General features: G+C 43.0%; 2 protein-coding genes across 6 annotated transcripts; one reads left to right on the top strand and one right to left on the bottom strand.

Moving 5' to 3' along the window:
- Nucleotides 1-2,573: 2,573 nt before the first annotated feature.
- Nucleotides 2,574-21,201, bottom strand: FBXL6 (F-box and leucine rich repeat protein 6). 4 transcript variants are annotated; one of them, XM_074203051.1, is made up of 11 exons: nt 20,349-20,442; nt 12,275-12,342; nt 10,078-10,622; nt 9,674-9,832; nt 9,252-9,315; nt 7,645-7,776; nt 7,436-7,543; nt 6,088-6,201; nt 5,380-5,611; nt 4,456-4,702; nt 2,574-3,652 (listed from the first exon to the last, which is right to left on the bottom strand). In XM_074203051.1, exons 3-11 carry the CDS (start codon nt 10,575-10,577, stop codon nt 3,517-3,519), a joined length of 1,692 nt encoding a protein of 563 aa, XP_074059152.1. In that variant the 5' UTR covers nt 10,578-10,622; nt 12,275-12,342; nt 20,349-20,442; the 3' UTR covers nt 2,574-3,516. The 4 variants fall into 4 exon arrangements, with proteins under 4 accessions (XP_074059152.1, XP_074059155.1, XP_074059151.1 ...); XM_074203054.1 differs by lacking the exons at nt 12,275-12,342; nt 20,349-20,442 and adding an exon at nt 21,120-21,201; XM_074203050.1 differs by lacking the exon at nt 12,275-12,342 and having other exon boundaries at nt 20,349-20,456.
- On the top strand, nt 13,259-24,543 carry SLC52A2 (solute carrier family 52 member 2). 2 transcript variants are annotated; one of them, XM_074203055.1, is made up of 5 exons: nt 13,259-13,402; nt 20,835-20,971; nt 21,100-22,027; nt 22,219-22,342; nt 22,439-24,543. In XM_074203055.1, the coding sequence occupies exons 2-5, from the start codon at nt 20,845-20,847 to the stop codon at nt 22,649-22,651; spliced, it is 1,392 nt and encodes a 463-aa protein (XP_074059156.1). In that variant the 5' UTR covers nt 13,259-13,402; nt 20,835-20,844; the 3' UTR covers nt 22,652-24,543. The 2 variants fall into 2 exon arrangements, with proteins under 2 accessions (XP_074059156.1, XP_074059157.1); XM_074203056.1 differs by lacking the exon at nt 13,259-13,402 and having other exon boundaries at nt 20,492-20,971.
- The last annotated feature ends 3,353 nt before the right edge of the window (nt 24,544-27,896 follow it).

Below are 27,896 nucleotides of genomic sequence, written 5' to 3'. Positions count from 1 at the left end.
AATCTAAGAGGTACCTTAGATGGCTCAAGGGAAACAAACTGTAGTATATAAATGTAATAAAATATTATTGTACCTAAGAAATTACAAAAGAAACAATTTCTGAAAATCCTGGGTATTAACTAGCACACAGTAGAAGTAAAGCAATTTATACAACAGTGATGTTCAAAGAAAAATAATCTTGAAAGAATTAAGAACTCTTGCTCAAAGAAATCAACAATCATGTTTTCAGAGGACTTGTCATGAAGCGTATCATCTGTCTTAAAGAAGTGATTAAACACAAGGTATACATATATTTGTAGATAAGATTGACTAGGCTGATTTGTTAAAAGGGCTTTATTTTCTTTCAGTTTTTAAATGGGGAATGGTGTGTTAATAGATGGAGAAAAGTCATGTCTCCTAAAAAAGTGCCATTGTGCCATTTAAAAAAAACATACAAGAACAGAAATAATTTTAGAAGCACAATAATAAAAGTAACATGTAGAATTTATACATATATATTCTTACTATGAAATGGAGATTTAAAATTTCATAATCTTTTTTTTCTTCTACTCCATGAAAATGTTTTTATGTGCCTGTAAAAAAAATTTTTTAAAGGGGAAGAAAAAAATAAGAACTAGGGATTCAAGGACAGCAAAGAGTTTATATTCTGTGTCATAGAAGGAAATGTCTATTCTGGTTTCAACTTTATTCAGAGGATTTAGCTACTGGGGGGGAAATGACAGGAGACAGAGAGAAATGATTCCACCTCAAAATTTGTGATAGAGGAGCAAAGCCAAATCAAATATAGCTTGACATATACCCTAGATTCTCTCATTTGATATGTATCTCTCTCTCTCTCTCTCTCTCTCTCTCTCTCTATATATATATATATATATATATATACACATATATATAGTCTCTCTAATTTGTACTTTGCAACCATTTTACATTTAAGGAAACTGAAGAAAAAAGCTAAGTGACTTCCTCAGGGTCACACAACTAGTTGACACCAAGGCAACATTTAATATTACAGTTACCTTGTTTCTACTGGAAAGCAAATAAAAAGCACAAAGCACTTAAGAGATCAATTCATTTTGTTTTCAAACGTTAATTATGGAGCATATTTTTATATTGCTCACCACAGGAGTCAATTCATAGTTTATAACCCTGCTATTGACTGATGAGCATCCTCTACAATTATATCAATAAATTCTTCATGGCAGAGTGGCGAATGAGAAAGGAAGAAGTATTATCTAGGGCCTACTGTATGTTAGGCATGTGAGACCAGTTATTTCATTTGAACCTCACAACCACCCTGGGAAATGGGGTCCTTTATTATCCCCCATTTTACACTTGAGGCATACAGAGGTTAAGTAATTCACCTAGGATCACACAGGTTGTAAGTGTCTGAGATCACATTTGAACCCAGGTCTTCCTGACTGCAGGCCCAGAGTTCTAAATGTGACATCAGCAACTCATGCATTTATATCTTTTAACAATGAATGTGAATCCACAAAAGACTCAAAAAATAAAATTATATTTTAAAGATACAGACAGAAGATGGTAGCAAGAACCAGTAAAATAAGGAGGCAAGACCAAAGAATGGTAGAGTTCAGGAAGAATAGTGTCAGAAGAGCTAATAGTCAAAACAAGGTTTTGCGGGTTAAGGAATGCTAAAGAAGGGAATTTTTTGTTTCATTTCATTTTGTTAGTTATAGATAGGGAAGGCATCCACATCCTCCACTGGGTAGGTCACTGAAAAAAAAAAGAAACAAAGTAGGTGCTCCTTGAATGGAGGAGATCTAAACAAACTGTGCCTTGTGGACTTTCAGTTTCCAGGTTTTTGTTATCACAAGAACAAAGGAAATTTTGTATTGACTTTCAAAGAGCTTCCCTGTTTGCATTTCTACCAATGCCAAATAACTAATTTGTATATGTGAAGTGTAGGTTGGTCACTACTTGGAATTAAAAAGAAAATGATTGTGGTTATGTGTGAAGACCTAGAAAAGTCAGACTTCAAACAATTCACTCAAGATTCAAAAATGTACCAGAGGGGCGGCTAGGTGGCGCAGTGAATAGAGCACCGGCCCTGGAGTCAGGAGTACCTGAGTTCAAAAGTGACCTCAGACACTTAATAATTACCAAGCTGTGTGGCCTTGGACAAGCCACTTAACCCCATTGCCTTGCAAAAAACAAAAAAACAAAAAAAAAAAACAAACTAAAAAAAAATGTACCAGAATAACAATAACAAGGAAAATAATGTCTAGTTTAGAGCTGCATAAGAAAAGTACAGGAGAACTCTAAGACTCTAAGACTCTGAGATGAGATAAACCAGGGTAGGCAGAAGATATATCATGAAAGCTGCCTGGACCCCAAGGGGTAGAAAGGGCTAGACAAAACCTATGCCTGAGCCACAAAGTGCCATACCAGGTTCCAGGCCACAGCAGAACAAAGTGCCAGGGAATCTGGGAGGCAAAATGCCAAGCACAAAATGTAAAGTCTTAGGAATGTAACAGGACAAGAATTACACATGAAGAATGAAATGCATAATGAGGAAATCAATGCATAAATGTAAGATACAACTGCTACATCAATTGGTTTTATTGAACTGGTTTAATTCTAAAAGTTTGAGGAGCGGGGGTGGTACTGAAACAGGGAATGATTGTGAGGTAAAAATAGAAGGTATCAATACCATCAAAATAAAGAATAAACATTTGGTTTTATTGAACTGGTTTAATTCTAAAAGTTTGAGCAGGGGGTTGGTACTGAAACAGGGAATGATTGTGAGGTAAAAATAGAAGGTATCAATACCACCAAAATAAAGAATAAACATTTGGATGGATAAAAGGTTGCATACATTGGTATCCACAAGTCAAAAAAGCAAGGAAAGCTCTCTAGTGTGCTGGGCTGTTATGTTTTGATAGAGGATTTAGAGAATATGGTCAAGAATCTCTCATGGGTAAAGAAGGGCTGTGGGGACTTGGGCCCTCTATTCCCCTAGCCTTCACGGATGCAGCAAACAAGGTAAAAGACCACTCAATCAACAAATATTTATTAGGCACCTACTATATGCTTCTCATGCTAGGTACTAATGATAGAAGTATAAAGAATGAAAAAAATCCCCCTCAAAAGCAGTTTACATTCTAATGGGAAAGACACATTGATATAAAAATATAGATGACATAAATATAAAGTGAATGATTACAAATATATACAAAGTAGTTAAATACAAGATAGCTGAAAAGGAGATCCTTGCAGGAGCAAGGGAGAGGTCAGGAAAGGCTTCATTCAAAAGAAGATGGAAGCCAGAGTTTTTTTTAAGAGTTGTTGAAGTCACGATATCTCTGAAAATCCGGTTTGAAATCACCTTCAACTCCCTCAGGCCTTTTCCTTCCTGTACCCAAATGGACTTTTTATTTTTAGAAAAGGATTTCAATTTTACAAAATCTTTAATAGTTTTTAAAATGAGAGGGGGGGAAGACACGGGAAGGGATGTAGGAACAATGAATGAGACAGAGGGAGAGCTTAGCCTGGATCCTAGGTGGTAAGAAGTTGGTCCAAGCACCACTGGATCTCTGCCTGTCCCCGGTACGCCTTCTTTAGACCCCGAGGAAGGTATCGGCATGAGGACAGGTTGAGGTAGTTGAGAACTGGGCAGCTGCTGATCACAGAGCTGTGGAGGGACAGAAAGATAGCAGTCAGTCATTTCTGCTGTCAGTGAACACTGGAACTGGCTCCCTGTTCCATAAACCTCTCAACCCTCAGTCTGAGAGGCATGGCAGGATTCAGTTGTGAAGTGCCTAAGTCCCACAGCTTATAGAGTTACATATTAAATAAAAACTACTCCAAGGTTACTTGTGCTGAAGTTAAGGAATCAAGGAAAGTAAAGAAGGAAGATTTAGAGAGAAAGAGGGGTTTTGTGGGGGAGGGAGGGAACACAGGTTTTCAGGGGAAAGGAAGGTAGGGGGTTTGGGGGAGAAATGTAAAAGAGGGAAGAGGGAGAAAGAAAACAGGAAAAGGGAAGGAAAGTAGGTTCTGAGAAGAGAGAAGGAGGTTTTATAGAAGGGAGAAAAGAATTTCAGAGGAAGGGAGGACAAAGGAAAGGCATATCTGGGGCAAATAGGCAAGAAAGGTTTTTGAGGAAGAGAAGTATTGTTAAGAGGAAAGAAATAGAGCAGCTAGGTGGCGTAGTGGATAAAGCACCGGCCTTGGAGTCAGGAGTACCTGGGTTCAAATCCGACCTCAGACACTTAATAATTACCTAGCTGTGTGGCCTTGGGCAAGCCACTTAACCCCATTTGCCTTGCAAAAAAAAAAAAGAGGAAAGCAGTAAGACTAACAAGGGAAAGAAGGGTAGGAGAATCATAGGTAAATAGACTTGAAAAGAGGGAAGCTCTGGGGCAAGGCTGGGCTGATCCAGGCAGGGAGTATGTATGACATGGGTAGGATGCAGAGCTTTAAGGCTTAGATACTGACCTGATAGTTGCCACAGTAACTTGGGTGCCCTTGAGGCTAAGAGAACGAAGGACGGGGCTATGCCCACTGCCTGTGCTTGAAAAAGCTGCCAGGGCCTGCTTCAGATCCTCTTCATTGTAGCACTGACCATTCAGATCTAATTCCTGAAGAGTGCGATGCCACTTCCATGTGAGCAAGGGACTTCCCTCCTTGGGTAGTGCCACCCAAATTACTGAACCATACAGGCCCAGATGTAACTGTTCTAGGTCTGAAAAGAGGGAGAAAGGGCAGGGTGATCAGCACCTTAGGGTAAAGCCTGGACACCCTGACTTGAATCCTCAGGTTAGACTCCCTCTCTGTATTCTGAGGTCAAAAACCATAGCAACCCCCAAATCCTCCTACTTCCACCTCTGCCACCTACCAAGGATCACTGGTTTAGCCTTCCTTATCCCTTGTACCAGGAGGCTATCACCTCTTCTAAGAAGCAGATCTCTCCTCAGCTGGAAACCATATTTCCCTCCAATCTCACATAATGAGCTGTACTTTTCTGATACACTGGCCAGCAGTACTGCTTATGAGTTATTTGTGCTTGTGTTGTATTTTCCTTATAATAAAAATTATTAACACTGCTATATAAAATAACACCTATAAAACACTTTAAAAGTTTGTGAAATCAGTCTACATTTATTATCTGACAAACTCCAGCACAAACTTGAAAAGATCCTATCATAGGGATTATTCTCATCCTTTCAGTTAAAAAGATTGAAATTTGATGAGATGAAGAGACTTGCTCATGATCATATGGTTAATACATATCAGAGGCAGGATTTAAACTTCCTGGATCCAAGTCTAGCACTTACTCCTCTATACTACATGTTCTCATTCATGTGCATCTCTTAGCCGTCGATCCCCCATGGCCCCAGGCAGGCCAGGCCCAGTACTTACTAGGGCAAGGTAGGCTGGCCAGGCCTGCAGGTGTGAGGCGGGCACAGCCTCGCAGGTCCAACACTCTCAGGCGAGTTGATCCATGTAGCAAGCGGTGCAGGACCTCATCACTCACATAGGTGATGGTGGATGTGGCTAGGCAAAGATCCTCCAGGTCTGGGAAACCAGGCCCCAGGGCTGCCCCACGCCCTCCCATCTTGGGGGACCAAACCAGGTTCAGTAACCGCAGGACCTGTGAGTTGGAAGGAGACTTAGGCTCAGAGTTCAACAGATGCTCGAAATGATAATTCAGACTCAGATCTTTAGGCTAAGAGAGAGATCAGAGGGCAGGGGAGAGAACACACACATATACCAGGAAGCAGTTTTACTTTGTAATCAAGGCAGTCTAGGGGGTCTACACCTAGGAATCAAGGATAGTACGACCTAGAGACAGCGATAACAACAGCTAGGAATTGAAAGAAGGCAAAGTGGGGTAGGGGGTGGGGTTTTAAGATGGGAGATGACTATAGTAGAGCAGAGGCATACTGGTAAACAGAAGTGATAATAGGGACTGGTACTAGTAGCCAGAGATAAAAGTAATTGAAAAGGAGGGATATATTCTTGGGGCTGGAAACAATAACAGCTATAATTAAGATTAGGGGATAGCTATAGCTAGAGACAAGGAGGCTTCTAAGATTGGTAATGGGAGAACCTGAAGTCAAGGGCTACCTGTAGCTGGGGACAGCCAGCCTGCAGAGCTTCAATGTGCAACTGAAAGTGTTGACTATTGGGTTTTATCCCTGTGTCCACCTCAAGAAGTTGAAGTTGGGGGCAGCAGCCATTCTGTAAGGGAGACCAGGCATGATGAAGATTGGAGATAGGGATATGGGGGTAGAGCTCAGTTCAGGGCAGGCACAGAAATCTCCATTTCCCTAAACATAGCCTTCCCTCTTGATTACGTTAAATTAAAAAGCATTTGCACAGACAAAACCACTGTAACCAAAAGAAATGTAGTAAAAAAAAAAAAGCCATTCCCCAATTGACAAATGATCAAAGAATATGCAAAGGCAATTTACAGATGAGATCAAAGCAATCCATAGTCATATGAAAAATTGCTCTAAATCATTAATTATTAGAGAAATACAAATTAAAGCATCTCTGAGGTAAACCTCACACCTCAGACTGGTCTATATGACCAGAAAGGACAATGATCATTTTTGGAAGGGTTGTGGGAAATCTGGGACACTAATACATTTGTTGGTGGAGCTATGAACTCATCCAACCTTTCTGGAGAACAGTCTGGAACTATGCCCAAAAGGCAACAAAAATGCACATACCCTTTGATACAGCAATGCCACTACTGGGCCTATACCCTGAAGAGATGATGAAAAAGGGTAAAAAACATCACTTGTACAAAAATATTCACAGCAGCCCTGTTTGTGGTGGCGAAGAATTAGAAATCAAGTAAATGTCCTTCAATTAGGGAATGGCTTAGGAAACTATGGTATACGTATGTTCATGGAACACTATCATTCTATTATGTGAATTCAGAGAAGCCTGGAAGGATTTGCATGAACTGATGCTGAGTGAGATGAGCAAAACCAGAAAAACATTGTACACCCTAACAGCAACATGGGGGTAATGTTCAACCTTGATGGACTTGCTCATTCCATCAGTGCAACCATCAGGGACAATTTGGGACTGTCTGCGATGGAGAATACTATCTGTATCCAGAGAAACAACTGTGGAGTTTGAACAAAGACCAAGGACTATTACCTTTAATTTAGAAAAAAAAAAATTTATCTTATTGTCTGATCTTACTATCTCTTATACTTTATGTTTCTTCCTTAAGGATGTAATTTCTCTATCATCACAAACAATTTGGATCAATGTATATACCATGGAAACAATGTAAAGACTGGCAAATTGCCTTCTGGGGGTGGGGGGCGGGAAGTAAGATTAGGGGAAAAGTTGCAAAACTCAAAATAAATAAAATCTTCAAAAAAAAAAAACCCATAGCCTTCCCTCTATTTTCCCTGCCCCATTCTTTCTCCCAACCCTATCAAGTGAGGCTCACCGACAGTGAGGAGATGATGGAAGTCATTTGGCTACTATAAGTTAGCCACAGCTGCCGGAGTTGTTTACCTGCTGCCTCCAGAAAGCCAACTACTGCTGCTGACTCCACCTGAAAATAAACATTGAGCAGATCATTGCTAGGCTATTTTTAGGGGTGACTGAGGGTGAATGGGAATAAGCAGGTGTGGATAGGTGGGACAGAGCACTCACCTGGGAGTTCTGTAGGTTGAGGCTATCCAACTGGGGGCAAGTCCTAGGCAAAGTAACCAAGGCCTCTGCAGTCACAGATTGACAGTGGGAAAGCTTGAGAGATGTGAGGTGGGGACAAAACTCACTGACAGCCTATTAGGACAGAAAGATCTTGGTGTCAGAAAAACCCATCCTCACCACAGATGCTCTCCCATTAGGGGCCAACTCTAGTTCCCCTCTTGAATCCTCTGGCTCTACAAAGGAGGGAAGCCAACTACCTTCCTACCCATGTTTCATACTATTCCCCCTTCATACCCTTTACAATCCAGTCCAACTGAACTACTCATTGACAAACTGTCTTCTATCTTTGTGCATTAGCTTAGGACATATCCCATTTCTGGAATACATTTGTCATCTATTTTTAAGGCTTTGCATGCTGTCTCCATAACATACAAGACATATATATACCCAGCACAATTTGTTATTGTTTTTGATTTGGTTGGTTTTGGTTTTTTGTAGGAGTAAGAGTATAAATATCTGGAAGGATTGGGAAAGGCTTCCTGGAAGGGAAAAAAAGGAGCTGTGCTTTGTAGAAAGGTAAGGACCCTACAAAGAGGAAGGAGACTATTCCAAGCAGGGCATTCCTGTGTAAATGGATTCAGATGGGAGATATAATGTCCCATTATGGCAAACAGCAAGCAGTCCAGTTTGGGTACAACACAAAGTAGAAAGTTATAGGGAGTGATGTATGATGAATCAGAAAAGATAACGAAGCCAAGTTGTAAAGAGCTTTAACTGCCAAATAGAAGAGTCTGTATGTGATCTTGGAAGCAACTGGGAGTCAGTGAAGTTTCTTCATCAGGGCAGTGATATAGCTGATCTATGTGACAGAATAGTGATGTTGCCCACAAAGATTCAGGCCCATTTTTCTTTTCCTCAGATTTTTATTTACCCATTCCTAACTCCAGAGTAAAGTAGAAAATAAGTAACAGGTGGAAAGAAGAGGGGGAAGTAGATAAAACAGAGGAGTAAGGAGGAAGAGGGGAAGGGAGAAGAAATAAGCATTTACATGGCTCTGTGTTGCCAGACACTCTGCATCATGTGCTTTTTACAAATTTTATCTCATTTTGTCTTTCCACCCACCCCGGGGAGTGACTGTTATTTCTTAGTCCCATTTAACAGTTGAGGAAACTGAGGCAAACAGAAATGAAGTGACTGATCTGGAGTCACCCAACTAGAAAGTATCTGAGGCTGACCTTGATCTCAGGTCTCCCTGACACCAAGCCCAGGCTGTCCATACACCTACTAGACACTCAGAGGGAATGAGGGGCTCAAGGTTGAATCTTCCTTCCCCCAAACCAGCAGGGACTAGAATTCAGAAGATAATGCTAGAAAGACCTGTTTGAACCAGTGCAGATGGAAGGCAAGTAAAAACAGTAGGGAGAGCTCTTGCCCACCAAGCACTCCAGGCCTAGGTGAGAAAGGTGCTGGCTGATAGGAAATGTTATACCTTAACAAGCCCTCTGATGCAAGCAGAATATGTTGTCTTTCACTCCAAGGAGGAATACATCAGGATTAGAGGCCAGGGACAGCATATCCTTCCCAGCACCCTATCCCAATCTCCTCACCTTCAGCATCAGAGGTACGTAGTTTTTCCAGTGAGAGAGAGAAAGCTCCCGGAGTAAGGAAAATCTGCCATAAAGAAACAAGTATGTATTTATCTCCTTCCATGATCTCATATTCAGCACCTCTCCCCTCACAAAATTGCATGAGCCACTGGCTTTCTGGGATCCCCTAGACAACCACTCCCTGCACCCCTTCTACCTCCCTTAGTCCAGGTAAGCATGAAGACTCAGGGGAGCAATTCTTTCTGAAAAAACAGTGATGTTAGGTATTATGAGTAATCCTTTCCCTCATCACTCCCATCAGTAGGAGAGATTTCAACTCTGTGAAGAACAATCTCAAGCTGAGGGTGAACTAATACCAGAGAAGAAAGGTCAAAGGACATAGGCAGAAAACTCACTGTGGGAAACAAGATAATTATCCTCACCTGTTGGGCACCAACCACTCTAGAGAACTGAGAATCCTCTTCTCCAGTTTTGATGGAGGACCCTTTGAATAGGAAGGCCAAGGTGGGGCCAGAGACACCTTCTGCCATAGCACAGAATGGGAGGCAGCATCATACCACAGGCGGCACACACGGGCAGCCCTGAAAACACAAGGGGTTCTACTATTCCTGTCTCTCTATTAAGTCAACTAACCCCTCTCATCCTGAGCACCTCCCACTTGGGGCACTAAAATAAATAAAACAACCAAAACTGATCTCCTTTCCTCTTTGCCTCTCTAGTCCCGTAGGCCACAGCTCTGTACACTCTTCCCTTTGATTGTAATATCTTCTTGCAACCCCATCCTTAATAATCTTTCTAACCAGCCTTTCATCAAAGAATTGGATACCTGCAAAGGAAGGGCACTGCCCCATCAGATGCCACTAACATTTGGAATATTCGAACTAAAATCTCCAGAGGAATGTGGTCTCCCCAGCCTGACCCTGAGGCAGTGTTGTCCTGAAGAGAAGACTGTCTCTTCTGCTCTAGGCCAAGATCTGTACTATTTGGTGTCTCCTGTCGATGTGGCTGGCGACACTTTGGCTGGCGGACCTTTGGTCGAGTTAACTTCCTGAGATGACAGGCCTTTTTCCTGTGGGCCCGTGATGCTGGCTCTTCCAAATTGGGTACAATCAACAACATGTCCTCAGCTTCATGAATGTGATAACCAACCCTTGCTGCAGGCCGCCTCCATGGACCTCTTCTCTTCTTTTTCTTCTGGGGAGGTCCAACTGCAACTGAGGACCTTGAGCTCTTGCTAGGTTTGAAACGTGATTGTTGTGATGAACTAGAGTCCTCTTGAGGAGGTAAAACCACCCCATTACGAGTGTCCTCAGGGTCCTCCTCCATGTTCTCAAAAGACAGGGCAAATCATAATGGTGCGTCTAGGGGATCCTATGAGAAAAACCAGAAGGGTCAGGTGGGTGAGGAAAAGAGTTCATATGAAGTCCCTGCTGTCACACCAGGTTAAACCCATTTTATGGAGGGTGAGGTGAAAAGAGAGATGTGGAGAAAATAAATGATAGAACAAATTGGGTATCACTAAATGGTGAAAAGGCCCTACCTTCCACAAATACAATCAGCCACTGAATCCTGTTTTCATAATATCTCACATATCCACCATCTTAATTCAAGCAGTTAAGTGAAATAGAGCATTGGCCTTGAGAGTCAGGAGGATAAGAATTTGAATACAGCCTCTTACTAGATGGGCAAGTCACTTAACCCTAAATGCCTTGCATCCAGGGCCATCTCCTGATTCATATCTGGTCACTGGATCCAGATGGTTCTGGAGGAGAAAGTGAGGGGGGTGACTTAGCACAGCATCCCCTCACTCAAATCCAGTTTATATGTTTGATGTCATGGTCTTCAAGAATGAAGGATGGGGCAGCTAGGTGGCCCAGTGTATAGAGCACCGGCCCTGGAGTCAGGAGTACCTGGGTTCAAATCCAGTCTTAGACACTTAATAATTACCTAGCTGTATGGTCTTGAGCAAGCCACATAACCCCATTTGCCTTGCAACACCCCCCAAAAAAGGATAATGATCACTTTTCCTGTGGACTACTGCAACAGCCTACTAATAAGTAGTCTCAAGTCTCATTTCACTCCAATCTATCTTCCATGCAACTACCAAAGTGATTTTCCTATAGCCAAGTCTGACTCCATGATTCTCATACCCAGTTGCTTCCCAACCACACCCTAACCTACCCCTCCTGGCTCATATCCTTTTCTACACACTAAGGTCCAGCCTGGCAGTAGCTCACACATAACCCTTCACCCATATCCAGTGCCTGGAGAACACTCCCTTTTCCCCTTCGTCACTAGAATTCTTCTTACTTCCTTTGAAACTCAGCTGGAGTTCTACCTTCTTCATGAAGATTTTCCTGATTCCACTACCAGCTCTAGTGGCCTCTCTCTCTCTCTCTCTCTCTCTCTCTCTAAAAATTGCTGTGTTTTTTGTACATGTCCTGGCATATGTTGTATCTCTGCAGAGAAGCTCTTTAGAGTCAGGACTGTTCCATTTGTGTCTTTCTCTCACTAATACCCAGCACAGTGCTGGGCAAAGAACACACCTAATAAATGCATATTGATTAATGGATACCAGTGATACCATATTAACAAAGATGACTTGTATACAGTGTCATAAAGATAACTTCAAAGTGAAACGTGAAATACAGACAACAGATGAATAATCTAAATGTCATACTACTACTACTGACAAAATATTAAAACAACTATAAGACCTGGAGGGTAGGTAGGTAGACCAGAGGTGTCAGATTAAAATGTAATTGGAAAATATTTAGCAAAATAAAAACTACATAACAGAGATGATGTTAATTTGTGGTTTTTTAAGTCAATGTGTTTCTATTTAAGCTTGACATCTCTGGAACCGATCTTAGGGAAGAATTTCCAAAGTTTTAAGGACCTGACTCACTCGGGATGCAAAAAGCATGGTAAGGGGGGCAGCTAGGTGGCACAGTGGACCACCGGCCCTGGAGTCAGGAGTACCTGAGTTCAAATCTGGCCTCAGACACTTAATAATTACCTACCTGTGTCGCCTTGGGCAAGCCACTTAACCCCATTTGCCTTGCAAAACTGTAAAAAACAACAAAAAACCCTAAAAAAAAAAATTCATAAAAAGCATGGTAAGAGTCTCATCTGGACCAAAGGAAGGAATAGAATTATGGATAAGATTATATATAATCACGTATATATATATATATATATATATATATATATACACATATATATAAATATATATTAATATATTGGGATGGGAAATCAGGGAATATACACAATTTTCATATACACAAATTGTTATATACTCTGTGGGTGAGGAAAAGAGCTCACACGAAGTCCCTACTGGCACACCAGATTAAACCCATTTCATGGAGGTAAGGTAAAAAGAGAGATGTGGAAAAAATAAATGATAGAACAAACTGGGTATCACCAAATAGTGAAAAGGACCTGCTCTCCACAAATACAATCACAAATTTTATAAATTTTATAAAGTATTTGACAAAGTTTCTCTTACTCTTCTTATAAACTAAAAGAGAGATGTGGAGAAAATAAATGATAGAACAAACTGGGGGGGGGGGTTCTGGCAAAGGATAATCATTCATTCATATGTTGATTTCAAAAATGAAGAGAGATCTCTCCTGGTGGGTTCCCATCTTTGGCTCTGTTGTTTAATTTTTTTGTCAGTGATGTGGATAAAGGTGTAAGTGGTATGTACATAGTCAAAAAACCCCTCTTAGGGACTCTCTTTTGAGTTTCATAAAACTTACTTGTAAGAAGATGCTTTTTCCTCTAATACCCCACTATCTTGTCATTTCCAGGAGACCTCCAAACCTTCTGCTAGAGCTTCAATGTTCCATACAGGTACAAGGCGGGGTGGGGGTGTGGAGTTATAATCAGTCAATCCCTAGCCTCACTCTGCTTATGACATCAGCGATGGGAAACAATCAGAAATACTCAAGCAAAAACTATCTCCTTTTTATCAAGGCTCATGTTCCACAGGAGTGTGGAGACCAGATGTCACCTATCTCCTCCAAAATGAGGAATAATAGAGGAGGGTTGGCAGAGGAGGGTGTACCAAGTCCAGGGGCAGCTTCTCTGAAGGACCAGCAGTGACCCTCCCCCAACATCTCCCATGACCTAAAGACCATACACCTGAGGTTGGAAGACCTCCTTATTGTATCCTTTTCCTGTTTCCCTATATTCCCTTGGTGTCTCATTTCAGGCCTAAGGACCCCCCCATGTGAGTTAAAATGTGCCATAATTTAAGACCTACTCCTTTAAGTATTATTGGCCTGTTTGACACTTTGCTGGAAAACTTCCCCAAATCCCCTAAAGTTTGGGATGGAATGAGAATAGTATGCTTATAAGATTTGTGATTCCACACAATTTAAAGGGATAATTAGTACATTCAACAATGAGATCCAAAAATGGTCTAATGGGCTGAATCATACCAGGTGAAATTTAATGGATAAATGCAGTCTGACACTTGGACTAAAAAAAGAACTGTATGAGTATCTGAGATAGATAAGTAAAGAGATAACAAACCATGCATATAAACAAGGTCTGTGGGCTTCCAAAAGTTCAATGAATCTGGTGTGAAGCACAGTGGTCAAAAAAGATAGCAGGGCAGCTAGGTGGCGCAGTGGATAAAGCACCAGCCCTGGAGTCAGGAGCACCTGGGTTCAAATCCAGTCTCAGACACTTAATAATTACTTAGTTGTGTGGCCTTGGGCAAGCCACTTAACCTCATTTGCCTTGCAAAAACCTAAAAAAATTTTAAAAAATTAAAAAAAGATACCCTGTATTGAGAAGTTCAGTATCCAAAACAAGAAAGGTATTATTACTGTTCAATTTTTTGCCCCATTCAGACTAAATGTGAAACGCAAGTTTAGTCAGTTTTATCTTTTTTTTAGGACACTGATAAACTGAAGTATGTTCAGGGCTTAAGCAATATTGGGGAATACTGGTGAATATGCCGTAAGATTACTGGCAAAAAGAATTGGGAATATTTAACTTGAAGAAGGGGGGGGTTTGATCTCATATGATATTTGAAGAGCTAGCATGTGAAAGGTTGGATTTGAAGGAGAGACTAGGGAAAGAGTACACTGCAAAATACACTGTTAGTGGAGTTGTTGAGTAGTCCACCATTATGGTTTCAATCTGGAATTGTGAAAGCGAGTTAACCCTCCCTATCCTTTGACCCAGCAATCCCAACCATTATAAATTAGTCAGACTTCTAGAAACAAAGGTTCAGCATACATAAACATTCATAGCAGCATCCTTTGTAGGAACAAAGAATGGGAAACAATGAATTAAAAAAACTGATATAAGGATAACGCATGTTGAAGTGGCTAGGTGGCACAGTGGATAGAGCACTGGCCCTGGAGTCAGGAGTACCTGGGTTCAAATCCGGTCTCAGACACTTAATAATTACCTAGCTGTGTGGCCTTGGGCAAGCCACTTAACCCCACTGCCTAGCAAAAACCAAAAAAAAAAAAAAAAAAGTATAATGTATGTTATTTAAGCACTGGATCATCTGCTCACTGGACCCAGATGGTTCTGGAGGAGAAAGTGTTGGTAACTTTGCACAGCCCTCCCTCATAAATCCAATGCATTTATAAGTCATGGCATCACCTTCCAGATATCTAGTCCTCTTCAAAAAATGAAGGACAAACAATGTTATCTAACTTCAACTGAGTCGTCAATGCTCCACATGAATCCACTTATTGCTAATTAATTTACTACTCCATTTCCCGAAGAAGCTGTTCCAAATATTTTTTTTCTATTCTCTGTAAGATCAGAAGAGACTGTCTCCAAACAGAGGCTACATGAGCACTTCTCAGTTACACAGTAGTGGATTCCTTTCATGAATGAGGTGGAGTGGATGGTTGCTGAGGTTCCTTCTCTCCAATTTTATAATTCTTTGAATCCTCAGGTTTCTCACGTGTCCTTCTCCCCCTACATTCTCAATTGAGAAAGTTAAGATTATATCAGTGAGGCTTGCTCTTTATCTAACAAACCCTCAACATCTTTTTTCACTTTCTTCTCTTTTCCTACAGTTTGAGAGAAGAAATATGATCCCTTTCCTCCTTATATGCAAAGTGGCTCCTCAATTACTCTAATCATCAAATTTTTCCCTATATAATGGATCTTTTCTTGCTTCAAACATGCCCAAGTCTCCTTCGTTCTTAAAAAAAAAAAAAACACCTTCACTAGACCCTATATTCCTCAAGCCACTGTCCTATAATTTCTTCTCCTTCCCCAGGAAATGGCTTTGAATCAGAGATGATTCATCTTCGTGAGTTCAAAACCAACCTCAAACACTTATTAGCTGGATGACCCTGGGCAAGTCACTTAAACTTGTGTGCCTCAGTTTCCCAACTGCAAAAATGAACTGGAGAAGGAAATGGCATAATTACCTAGCTGTGTGGCCTTGGGCAAGCCACTTAACCCCATTTGCCTTCAAAAACCTGAAAAGAAAAAAAAAAAGGAAATGGCAAACCACTCCATTATCTTTGCCAAGAAAACTCCAAATGGGATCACAAAGAGTCAAATACAACAACAAAAAACAACAAAATTCTCAGCTAAACTCCTAGAAAAGCTATCTACACTTGGCTAATTCCACTTTTCTTCTCACTCCTCAATCTTTTCTAACCTAGCTTCTGACTCTATTTTTAAACTGCAATTGCTTTCTTAAAATTTATCATAATCTCTCAATCGTCAAATCTAATGGTCTTTTCTTAATCTTCATCCTTCCTGACTTCTCTACTTGGATCCTACACTGGACACTACGGATTCTCCACCCATCCCACTCCCATTCCTCAATTTCCTGGAAACTGTCATCTGGTTCTCTTCCTACCAGATTACTCTTTCTCATTCCCCTTTGCTGACTCAGCATCCATAACTATGAGGGCTCTCCTAGGATTATGTCCTGGATCTTTTTCTTCCTCTAAATTCTCTTTTAAGATTTTTTTAAATTTTTTTTAAGATTTGTTTTTTCAAGGCAATGGGGTTAAGTGGCTTTCCCAAGGCCACACAGCTAGGTAATTATTAAGTGCCTGAGTCCAGATTTGAACCCAGGTACTCCTGACTCCAGGGCCGGTGCTCTATTCACTGCCCCACCTAGCCGCCCCTAAATTCTTTTAATGACCTCAGTTTCTCCCATAGGTTACAAATGACTCACACAGATCTATGAATCTAGTCCCAATCTCTTCAGAATTTCAATTTTTCTTTACATATAGATACTGAACTTTTTAAATTAAATATCTTGGAGACATCTCAAACTCAAATCACCACCAATTCATAGATTGAGAGCTAGAAGGAACCTTAAGGTCCAACCCTCTAATTTTATAGGTAAGGAAATTGAGGCCCATCGAGATTAAGTGACTCATGCACAGTGAGTATCTGAGGCAGAACTGAATCTCTGATCTATGCCCAAATCAGAACTCATTATTAGCTCCCAAATCCATCTTTCTTCCATATTTCCCCACTTCTATAGAAGGCAACCTCATATTTCCAGTATCTTTGATTTTAACCTTTACATCCTTGACTCCTCACTCTTACTCCACTTATGCAGTTTGCTAATCTCCATAATGTTTCTTGCATCCAATCCCTAGCACAGGTGTTCCTCACTTCTCACTTGCTGCAATGGTCACCCAACTGGGCTTCCTAATTTAAGTGTCTTCCTACTCCAATCTATCCTCCACACAGATGACAAAATGATTTTCCTCAAGCACTAATCTGAACAAAATCCAATTTTCCTCCCTCTTTCTCACCCCACCCCTGTATCTTATAGTATCAACTATCTCATTCAAAGTTCCTCACAATGCAATCTGGAATTATTCAATGAAAATAATTTAACTGGTCACCCCCTTTGACCCTGAGATTCTACTGCTAGGCATATACTCCAAGGATGTCAGATCCCCTTACTGCTACCTCATGTACTCTGCAATCCAGTGAAACTAGCCTCCTTGTTGCAATTTGTACAACAAACTCCATGTCTTCATTCTGGGTATTTTCACTGGCTATTGTACTCTATGTCTAAAATACTCTCTGTCTCCATCTCCATCTCCATCTCCATCTCCTGACCTCCCTGGCTTCCTTTGCATGCTAGGTAAAATCTCACTTTCAAAGAGAAGTCTTTAATGATTCCCCCTTAATGCCAGGTGCCTCCCTTCTGCTGATTATTTCCAATTTATTTTTTTACATAACTAATTTGTTCATAGTTGATGGCATAGTTCTCCCAATCAAACTGAACTCCATGAGAGCAGGGACAATTTATTATTTTTCTTTATAACTCCAATCCTTAATAAAGTACCTGGCACATATTATGCATTTAATTAATACTTGTTGAGTAAGAAAGATCTCATATATTCCAAACTATATGTAGCAGCATGTTCTGTAATGGGAAACAAAACAGGTGCTCACTGAGAGAGGAATGGTTAAACAAGTTGTAGTACTTGAATATATTATTATGCAGTTTAAAAAAACCCAGTAAACTTGAATATAGAAAACTATGTATGACATGAAGATGCAAAGTGAAGTAAGAGGAACTTGGTAAACAATATATACATGACTATATATAAATTCAGTAAAACAATTTAAACTGAATACTCTTAAGTTATAATTGCTAACCTTAGCCCAAAGAGAAAATATGAAAAGGAATCTTCTCTTCTTGGTAGAGATGAGAGACTATGGGCATGGAATACTATAAATAATATTTGACTTTCTGGATGTGTTGGTTTTAAGCTTTGGTAAATTTTCCTTTCTCTTTATAATTTTTATAAATAATACCTCTTGAAAGGAGAAAAACTACGCTATGTTAGAAAATGGAGATAATGTAAAAATGAAAAATATCAATGAAAATATGTTTTAAAAAATAAAGCTCCTTCCTACCTTTCCAGCCTTATTATGTTGTTCCTCTCCATTCACTTCACACTTCAGCTATCTTGGCTTACTTTCCGCTTCCCACATGTGCCATTCTGTCTCCTCCTCTGATGCCTTTGTCCAGGCTAGGCCCCATGCCTCCTCATCTCTGTGTCCTGAAATCCCTCACTTTTTATATGAAGACTTCTGGGATCAAATCTGTATCTCAAAATAGCTTGTATCTATTTTGTATATATCCTGTATTTGTTATAAAGAGAAATATTGTCTCCCTTGTTAAAATGTAAACTCATCAAAGGCAAGGATTGTTCTATTTATCTTTATATTATTCCCAGTTCTTAGCACATCTGGCTCTGGGACTTGGCAGCTGGGATCAGGAAACAATTCATGTAGAAAGGGGGCTTGAACTGAGTCTTAAAGGAAAAATTCTAAGGTGAAGGGGGGTACATACCAGGAATTGCAAAGACATAAAAGGCAGGAAGCCGCGTCTATGAGGAATAGCAAGTAGTTATTGGGAACTAATGTGAGCAGATACTTAACAAAAGCTCATCAGGAGCAGCTAGGTGGTGCAGTGGATAAAACACTGGCCCTGGAGTCAGGAGTACCTGGGTTCAAATCCGGTCCCAGACACTTAATAATTACCCAGCTGTGTGGCCTTGGGCAAGCCACTTAACTCCATTTACCTTGCAAAAACCTTAAAAAAAAAAAGCTCATCAATTGAGCTATTCCTGGAAATTATGCCTCTTTAAATGAAACCCAAAACTGAATTTCCTTCTTTTTGTTCCTAAATCACACTAATGACTCATATTGAATTTGCAGTCACACTAAAGCTCCCAGATCTTTTTCAAAACCTACTGAGTTCTAAGTTGTTTTGAACCATTCCTCTGTCAACAACTTAGAACTCAACAGTCTAAAACACTGAATTTTGAATATAATTAGATGAAATTCAATAAGGATAAATATAAAGTTTTGAGAACTAAAGAATGGTTATGTTTAGGCACCTATTTTGTTTCCCATTACAAAATGTACTACTACAAATATTTTGGAATACAAGAGATCTTTCTTTCTTTTTTTTTTTTTTGCAAGACAATGGGGTTAAGTGGCCTGCCCAAGACCACACAGCTGGGTAATTATGTAAGTGTCTGAGGCCGCATTTGAATTCAGGTACTCCTGACTCCAGGGCCACCACCTAGCCACTGGAAGGTAGGGATTCTAAAAGTCAAAAGGTAAGGAAGTAGTACATTCCAGACACAAACAAAGCAGTAATGAAGATGGAAAATGTTCCATACTGAGACCTACATGGTCAGGATGGCAGGAATGCTGAGTATGTGAAGGGGAATAAAATGAAATTAATTTGGAAAGCCAGGTTGGAGCCATGGGTGAAAGGCTCTAATTGGCAAAGAGAAGAGTTTTTTTTAATCCATAGGCAATAGGGTGTCACTGAAGTTTCTTAAGCAGAGGTGTTTTGTGGTCAGATGTGCTCTTTAGGTAAATGGATTTGTTTGGAGGAAAGATTGGAGAGGATAAGAGAGGAAAAGTGACTCATTAACACTAAAATGATCCAGGTGAGATCTGAGGCGATCTTGAACAGACTGAATGGAGAGAAGGGAAAACGAAAGCAAGGAATAATTGTAGAGTCTGAAACAATATGGTTTGGCAACCAACTTTATATGCATATATATACATATATCTGTATGTGTGTATAGTGGTGAGGAAGAAGGAATGGCTGGAGATAATGTCTCCTTGTCATCTAACTGAAAAATGGTGCAGGAATAGCATCGGGTATGTAGATATCGGTCGCCACCCGCACGGAGGTCATAACTGATCACCCAGAAGCTTGTCGGGGGGCAACGCCACGCGGGACCGACAATCTGAGGTGTCTCCCAGGCTCGATTCCCAAAAGTCAACAAGTGCACGTGGCCGGTGTGTCCCAAAAGTCCCTGGTCAAGGCTGCACCGGGAGTGTGGGGGGACCCCGCGCGGGCACGTGCGGCGGGAGAGGCGCCTAGCTCAGGGGCAAGGCCCCTTCTGCGGGTCCTTCTGCTGTGGGCACGGCTGGGGGGGGGGAGGGCGGGGGTGCGGGGCCACGGCCCAGGCCGCGCAGGGGGGCGGCTCTCCCGGGAGCCGAGGGTCCAGGAAGCGGGGCTCCCAAAGTGCCCCTCGGGGGTCCGTGGGAGCGCCTGGGCGCGGGGGGCGGGCGGGAGAGAGTCGGGGCTCTCACCTGGTCCGGGCCCGGGGCCCTCCCTCAGCCGCCTCCGGGACTTTCGGTCGGACGCGCCTTCGGCCGCCACTTCCGGGCACGTGCCGGCGGGGCGGGACTTCCGGCGCGGGAGCGGCCGGCCGGCCCCGGGGGGCGGGGCCCCCGGGAGCCGGCTCCGGGGTCGCGGCCGGTGCGTGCTCTCCCGCTCGCTCCGCGCCCCGCGCCGCCCCGGGGCTGGCACGGGCGCCTCAGCGTCCCGCCCCGCCCCCTCGGCGGCATTCCGCCTGGTTCTCAGCCCGGGCCGGGCCCCGCGGCAGCCAGCCTCCACCCTCGTGGGCCCCGGACCCGCCCCGTCTCCACAGAGCCCGGCGGCACGCGCGCCCCCTCACGCGGCTGGACTTCGGGTCTCCCCGCCTGTGCCTTCCCAGCCCGGCATTCGGGGTCTCCTACCAGCCTGTGGCCCCCGGGGCTCTTAGCCCCCTTGTCACTTGGACATCTCCCCCTCAGGCCCGCTGGGATGGCAGCCCCCGGTGGCCGGACAGCGCTCACCCACCTCCTCGTAGCCCTTTTTGCCATGGGCTCCTGGATCGCCATCAACGGGATCTGGGTAGAATTGCCCATACTGGTGAAGGACCTGCCTGAAGGTGAGTGAGCAAGTGCAAGGGCCCGGGACCGAGGCTCAGGGCTCGAGTCCGGGGGTGGGAATGGGTCAGAAACGGGGACTGACGGGGCGGATTCCTCCGACCCTCAGCCCACCTCCTCTCATTTGCAGGATGGAACCTTCCGTCCTACCTGTCGGTGCTGGTAGCCTTTGGAAACCTGGGACCGCTGGCTGTGACGCTCTGGGGCCGCCTCTCCAAGGGTGAACTGGGCCCGATCCGGGCAGTGCAGGCTCTGGGTGTGGTGGGCATGGCGCTGCTGGCTTCTCTGTGGTCCCACGTGGTGCCCATGGCAGGGCAGCCCCATGCGGTGGCCTTCCTGGCATTAGCCTTTGCGCTGGCCCTGAGCTGTTGCGCCTCCAATGTCACTTTCCTTCCCTTCATGTCTCATCTGCCCCCGGCCTTCGTGCGAACATTTTTCTTGGGTCAGGGTCTCAGTGCCCTGCTGCCTTGTGGACTGGCTCTGACCCAAGGTGTGGGCCACCTAGAGTGCCGACCGGCCCCCTCTCCCAGCTCTAGGGTCTCTACCTTGGCATCCTCCCCAGGTCCCACTGTTTCCCCCTCCCCTGACGTTTCCCCGTCGGGCCCCATGGTGCCCGTCTACTTTGAGGAACGCTTTTCAGCCAACACTTTCTTCTGGGTGATAACCAGCCTGCTTGCCATCTCAGCAGCAGCCTTTCAGGGCCTGCTGCACTTACTGCCAACATCACCCAACACAGTTACTCCTAGGAGCGAAGGGCAGGCTCAGGGAACTACCCCAGAGGAAGAGGTGTCACCGCTTCGGGATCCAGGAGAAGAGATTGGGACACCTGAGCCAGAGTCGGAGGAAAGAGCCCAGGAGTCACTGAAGCTGTGTTCAGTCAGAGGGGCTTGCCTGCTGGGGCTACTAGGGACCACCAATGCCCTGACCAATGGGGTACTGCCCTCTGTGCAGAGCTACTCCTGCCTGCCATATGGGCGCCGGGCCTACCACTTGGCTGTGGTGTTAGGAAGTGCCTCCAGCCCCCTCGCCTGCTTCCTGGCCATGGGCATCCTCTACAGGTAAGAGGAAATCCCAGAGAGGGAACTCATTGGGGAAGAGCCAGGGATGGGAGCCTGGCATGAGGGCGAAATGGGCAAAGATCTAGATGGGGACACTGAAGATAGCAGAGAATTGGGGCTGGAGATGGGAAGGAGAGTGGAGGCTGTCCCTGTTTCTCATCCCCCTGATTGGCAGCCCTATCTTCCCTCAGGTCACTGTCAGGTCTGGGTGCCCTTTCACTGCTGGGCACCTTTTTTGGGACCTATGTGATGGTGTTGGCAGCCCTGAGCCCTTGTCCCCCACTAGTGGGCACCTCTGCGGGTATAGTCCTTGTGGTAAGTGAATGACTGACCTGGACTGGGGTACAGGGGAGGAGTCTCTTCTTGACTGGGTCCCTGCCCTCAATCCTTCCGCTTCTTTCTTTCTGCCAGGTGCTGTCATGGGTCCTGAGCCTGGGTACCTTTTCCTATGTGAAAGTGGCAGTGAGCTCACTCCTGCACAGCGGTGGCCGAGGTGCGCTGTTAGCAGCAGGCATTGCAATCCAGATAGGTTCTCTGATAGGGGCTCTCGCCATGTTCCCCCCAACAAGCATCTACCAGGTCTTCCACAGGAGCCAGGACTGCGTGGACATATGTAATCCCTGATAATCCTCTAAGGGGTTTGTTGGGTTATTGCTGGACTGCCCTTGCCTTTTCTACCCCCCACCCTCCCAGGAAGTTACTCCATCCCTGCTGGAGCAACATGAGCCTTGTTCCCTTTGCACAATTCTCACAACTCAGGGATGGTCCGGGGATTGACTCAGTGCCCCTACCCCCCGGAACCTTTTTCCCCCAAAAAAAAAAACAAAACCCAAACCTTAGGAATAGAAACTGAGGACCAAAGACAGGGATTCTGTTGATTTCCCTCCTGGAGGTTTCTCTACTGGCCCCTCTTGGGTCACTTGTCCTTTGGATCCCAGAACCAAAGTAAATTCAGCAACATCTCCAGAGAGTAGCTGGTGCACAAAGCCTTGGGCTGGGGATCACAGAGAAGATGACAATTGACAGTTCCTCTTCTGGGTACAGGAGAGCAGGTGACACTCTACACAGTGTCCCTCAGACTCAGCTCCCAAGTCCAGTTAGAACTGCAGTTTTAGAATAAAAGTTCTATTTTCTTTCTGAGTGGGCCTCATCAGTGGGGATCAAATTCCTTTCCAGATCTTTCCTAAGTTCCCTCCCTCCCTTCATCCTCAATGTCTGGCCCAAGTTACCCTGAGATTCAGTTGAGAGTACGGGCTTATCTCAGCCTTCCTGATAGGTACAGCTTTGTGGGGTCCTGAAGGAGGAGACTGTCTTAGGCAGCGCCTTGTGGAATACAGTCACCACAAACCTAAAGTTTTCTTCATAAGCTTGCTGCCCAGGTCCGGGGAAATTGAAAAGACCACCAAACAGTAGCCCACAGACTTGTCACAAGGCCATTACACTGTTGCCCAGCAATGTGTCCTCCCTGGCCTGAGCTCCCAAACATCTGTAGAGAAAGAGTTAATTATACTTATGCATAGCCTGACTGTGGGGGGTCCAGCTCCTGTTCATTGTTCTCTTGGAAAGACTGTCCTGGAACTTCCCAAGGTTCCCTGTCCCTGACCTTGCAGGCTCTATCCACACAGCCTTTGATTTGGCCCTGGGCCCTGCCCATCTGTGCCTCCCAGAATCCACAATCACAACCCCTGCCTCCTGTTGGTTTATGGCGCCAACAGTTTGACCTTCTCCCAAGGCTGTTTCCTGCAAGCCTCACTTCTCCCAACATCAGTTCCCCACCACCCTGCTTCCAGCAGGCAACATTTGAGGTCACTTAGTCCAATCCCCTCAACTTTACATGGTAGAGAAGGGAAAAATCTCACAGGCAATTCGTGGTAGAGCTGGGAATTCCAGCCCAGCCCAGGTCTTTGGACTCCAAATGAACTGCTCCATCTTCTGAGAGAAAGGGCTAGGGTGGTCGTTTTCCTTCACAAATCACTGAAAAAATATATGGGTCTAGGGAATCTTTCCCTGTGCAATCTTCTCCATTGTTCTTCATGCCACTGCCAGTTCATCTTCCTCAGAGAAATGTTTTTTTTTAAAAAGTATATTAAATAGTTCCCTATTTTCTGCTAAATAAAATTCAAATTCTTTTGCCCGGTTTCAAAGCTCTCTACAGTCTGGCACCACCCTAGCTTTCTAACCTTTTTGCTACTCTTTTTCGGTGCTCTAAGCCAAACTGGACGTCTCTGCCCTTACACTCTCCTTCCTCCATTTTTGCTCAGGCTCTTATGATGTCCAGTTTCCCTCTTTGGTCTTGATGAATTTTTACTCACCCTTTAAGGCACTGGTCAAATGTCCAATTATCCAGAAAGCTTTCTCAGATCTCCCAGGCAATCATTCTCTTCTCTTTAGACCTCCAACACCTTTTTGTATCTCTCCAAATGAACCTCACGTGTTATTGTGTATTGTAATGTGTTTGCTTTATATCCTTTTACTGGACTATACCTTCCACCAAGAGGGACCAAGTGAAATAAATAACTCCCATTTATATTTTAAATATTTAAATTATAAGTATTTAAATTAAATAAAAAATTTAAATATATTTGTATTTTATATTTTAAAGTTTACAAAGCATTTTCCTCTCTTTTTTCTCCTGTAAGGCATTTTACAAATGAGGGAACAGTGAGGCTAAATTAGATCTATTATGCACAAAATATTTTGGGGAGGATTAGGAAGATTCAGAGACCAAATCGAAATAATATCTGCCCTCAAGGGGATTATATTCTATTAAGGAAAGACAACTTTATTGGAAGAAAGCAAACACTAAAGTGGGTAGAGGTGGGATGGAAAGAACATCAGAAAAAGTTTCCCATAAGAAGTTCTTGAACTGAGTCTAAGAGCAAAAGTGGTATTTTAAGAGGCAGATCTGAAATAAGAGTATTCCAGGCCCTGGGGAGAGTCAGTGCTAAAATCAGAAGTAGAACTTCAAGCTCTGGGGCCGGCTAGGTGGTGCAGTGAATAGAGCACTGGCCCTGGAGTCAGGAGTACCTGAGTTCAAATTCGACCTCAGACACCTAATAATTACCCAGCTGTGTGGCCTTGGGCAAGCCACTTAACCCCATTGCCTTGAAAAATCTTAAAAAAAAAAACACCAAACTTCAAGCTCAAAGGACAGCAGGTAGATTTGCCATTTGGCTGGAATGCACCATACATGAGGGGGAGAGATGGGAAAGGGATCTGGGAAAAGTGGGCAGAAAGACAGTTTGTAAAGCAAAGACTTCAAATGTTAGACTGAAGTGTTTGATGTACTAGAGGCAATAGGGAGACAGTGAAGACTTTAGCGAGGATTTGATATATTTTAGTGAAACTAATTTGCCAACTCTGTAGAGAATAAATTAGAAAGGGGAAAAGTTGGAAACAAAATAATTAGGAAGCTATGGCAATAAATCAGACTAGACAATATACTTGGAGATATTTCACAGATTTTGATTTTGTTTTACCTCTCTGGGAGATGGGGGGGTCATTAGAAGAGAGAATAAAAGCTTAATTAAAAAAACAAATAATGACCAATAACTTTTTTCTAAAGCAAGCTAAAAAAAATCTAGGCCATATTGAGGCAAGGAAGATCTAGATTCTAGTCTAGTTTCTCCTATGTACTGGCTATGTGATCCCAAGCTAGTCACAGCTTCTTATGTCTCCAACCACTTTACACTGCAGAGGTCTGCCAGTTTGAACCAGTGAAGGAAGTTTGTCTGTATCAATGACATCTAAACCTGAGTATGAAGATAGACTAGCTGGCTGCATTCATAGAAGGATAGGAAGGTAGAAACTGCTAGTCTTATAGACCAGACTAGGGATGGGGAAAGGAGGTGTAAGGGGAGGGAGAGGGAAGAATCAGGTGACTCCCTTGAGTGAGCTTTATCCCCACCACAGATTAGTGTTTGCTGTTGAATTGAATGGAATTCCCCAGAAGGCAGAAACTACAGGCCTGAGTCAGTGTTTTTCCTTTTATGGCCTTAATCCTCTTGAAGGTATCTCTCCCAACCTACTGGGCAGAAAAACTGGGACTGAGGGCTCTGAAGGCAAGGCACTGTCGGAGAGGCTGTGTTGACTGGCTGGGGTGGGGGACTGGATGAATAATGGGGTTTCTCACAGTTCTGAGAAGTGGTAAAATATCTCTCAAGTTAAAGCATACCAGCCTGCCTGGGCCCCTTTTTTCCAGACAGCCCAGCTCCACCACTAGGTTGGGTTAAAGGTCTCGAACAGACCCTGATACTTGTTAACTCTGTGCTCTCATTAATGCTTACTTCATCAATCTGCAGGTGCTGGAGGGTAGGGTGAGGGAGAGGCTGTTCTCATTTTTTTCCTAGTGTTTGGTATTATCTGTGCTCTTAGGCAAACCATCCATTATTCCTCCTGGACTATATAATTGGCTCACCACTGGGATCAGACTTTCTGACCCCCACTGTAGCAATGGACATCAACAATATGTTGGAGCTATGTCTATCACACAATTTCTTATGGCATTTTGTCATTCTTTGGAGATCATGGGGTTCCACTGATTCCTGACTAAATAGTTTATTTCTGATTAGATCTGTGATCTCATTGGAAATTAATATAGGGAACTTCCAGAAAGGAAATTCTTTTTACCAATACAGATCAGTAACTCTTCTATATTTTGTAGTTTTTGAGAGTTGCATGGAGTCAGTGAGAGGTTAAATGATTTGCCCAGAGTTACGCAGCCTGTAAGTGGTAGGGAAAAGGACTTGAACCGAGTTTTTCCTGACTCTCCACTGAGCCACTTGGCAGCTACACAATATTACTGGAAAATATTGATGTTGAAAAGGTGGGCTTTGAAAAGAGAAGCTGGGGGCGGCTAGGTGACAGTGGATAGAGCACCAGCCCTGGAGTCAGGAGGTTCTGAGTTCAAATTCAGCCTCAGACACTTAATAATTGTCTAGTTATATGACCTTGGGCAAGTCACTTAACCGAATTGCCTTAAATAAATTTTTAAAAAACTGAAAAGGGAAGTTGGAGATTCTTGAAAATGCTGCTAATTGCCCAAATGAATTACAGCTGAATCTACTATTCAGTTCTAGGCATAAGTCATTTCCCATCTGAAGTTCTAGTCACAAATATCTGTCCTGATGGACTGAATTAAAAAGCCACTCATCTAGTTATATGTGATATTTAGGACAAGATGCATTTTTCATCCACTTTGTTTTTGAGAGTATGTGATTAAACTATTTGCTTTTTCATTGCTGTAGATTTTCCCAGAATGAGATTTTTTGTTGTAATGGGGCCCTTCCCCCCCACATAGCATGAACAAAAATTCTGTTTGCCTCTGGTGGAACACTGTACCCTTTGGCAACACCAGAAGTCAGCTTCTGACCATGTATGACTCATGGCTTGATTAAGATCTCCAATTTTGCTACTGAGCCAGAACTCCATAGGTATTTTTATTTTATTCAGCTAATGTTTAAGTGACTAGACATTCAGGAAATTTTGATCATATATTAAATCTTAAAAGGATAAATGACCAAATATCTGATAAGTGTAATATGAAATCTAAAGAAATAAGTGTTCCATGGGTAAAAATAAATTATAAATCATAAAATAACATTATGATAGATTATATGCAAATTTATAAAGCAACAATTAGTTCTCATTAGGTTCTTCTCAGACACCCACTCTGAGGACTGCCTAATTTCTGTTATAAACTAGATGTCTATGTCTCTGTCCCATCTGATGAAGTCCTATACTATCAATTTTGTCATCATACTAGCATATGTCAGTCTGATTTTTAATTTAGATAATACAGGATTCCATCCTCCTAGGGAAACCAGAATCTTCCTGAGTCAGATTCTGACCTACTCTTTGATATTTCTCA

The sequence above is a fragment of the Macrotis lagotis genome, chromosome X (assembly GCF_037893015.1).
Source record: "Macrotis lagotis isolate mMagLag1 chromosome X, bilby.v1.9.chrom.fasta, whole genome shotgun sequence".
NCBI lineage: Eukaryota > Metazoa > Chordata > Mammalia > Peramelemorphia > Peramelidae > Macrotis > Macrotis lagotis.
The sequence above is the reverse complement of the archived record's forward strand: the minus strand, read 5'-3'. Positions and strand labels throughout refer to the sequence as shown.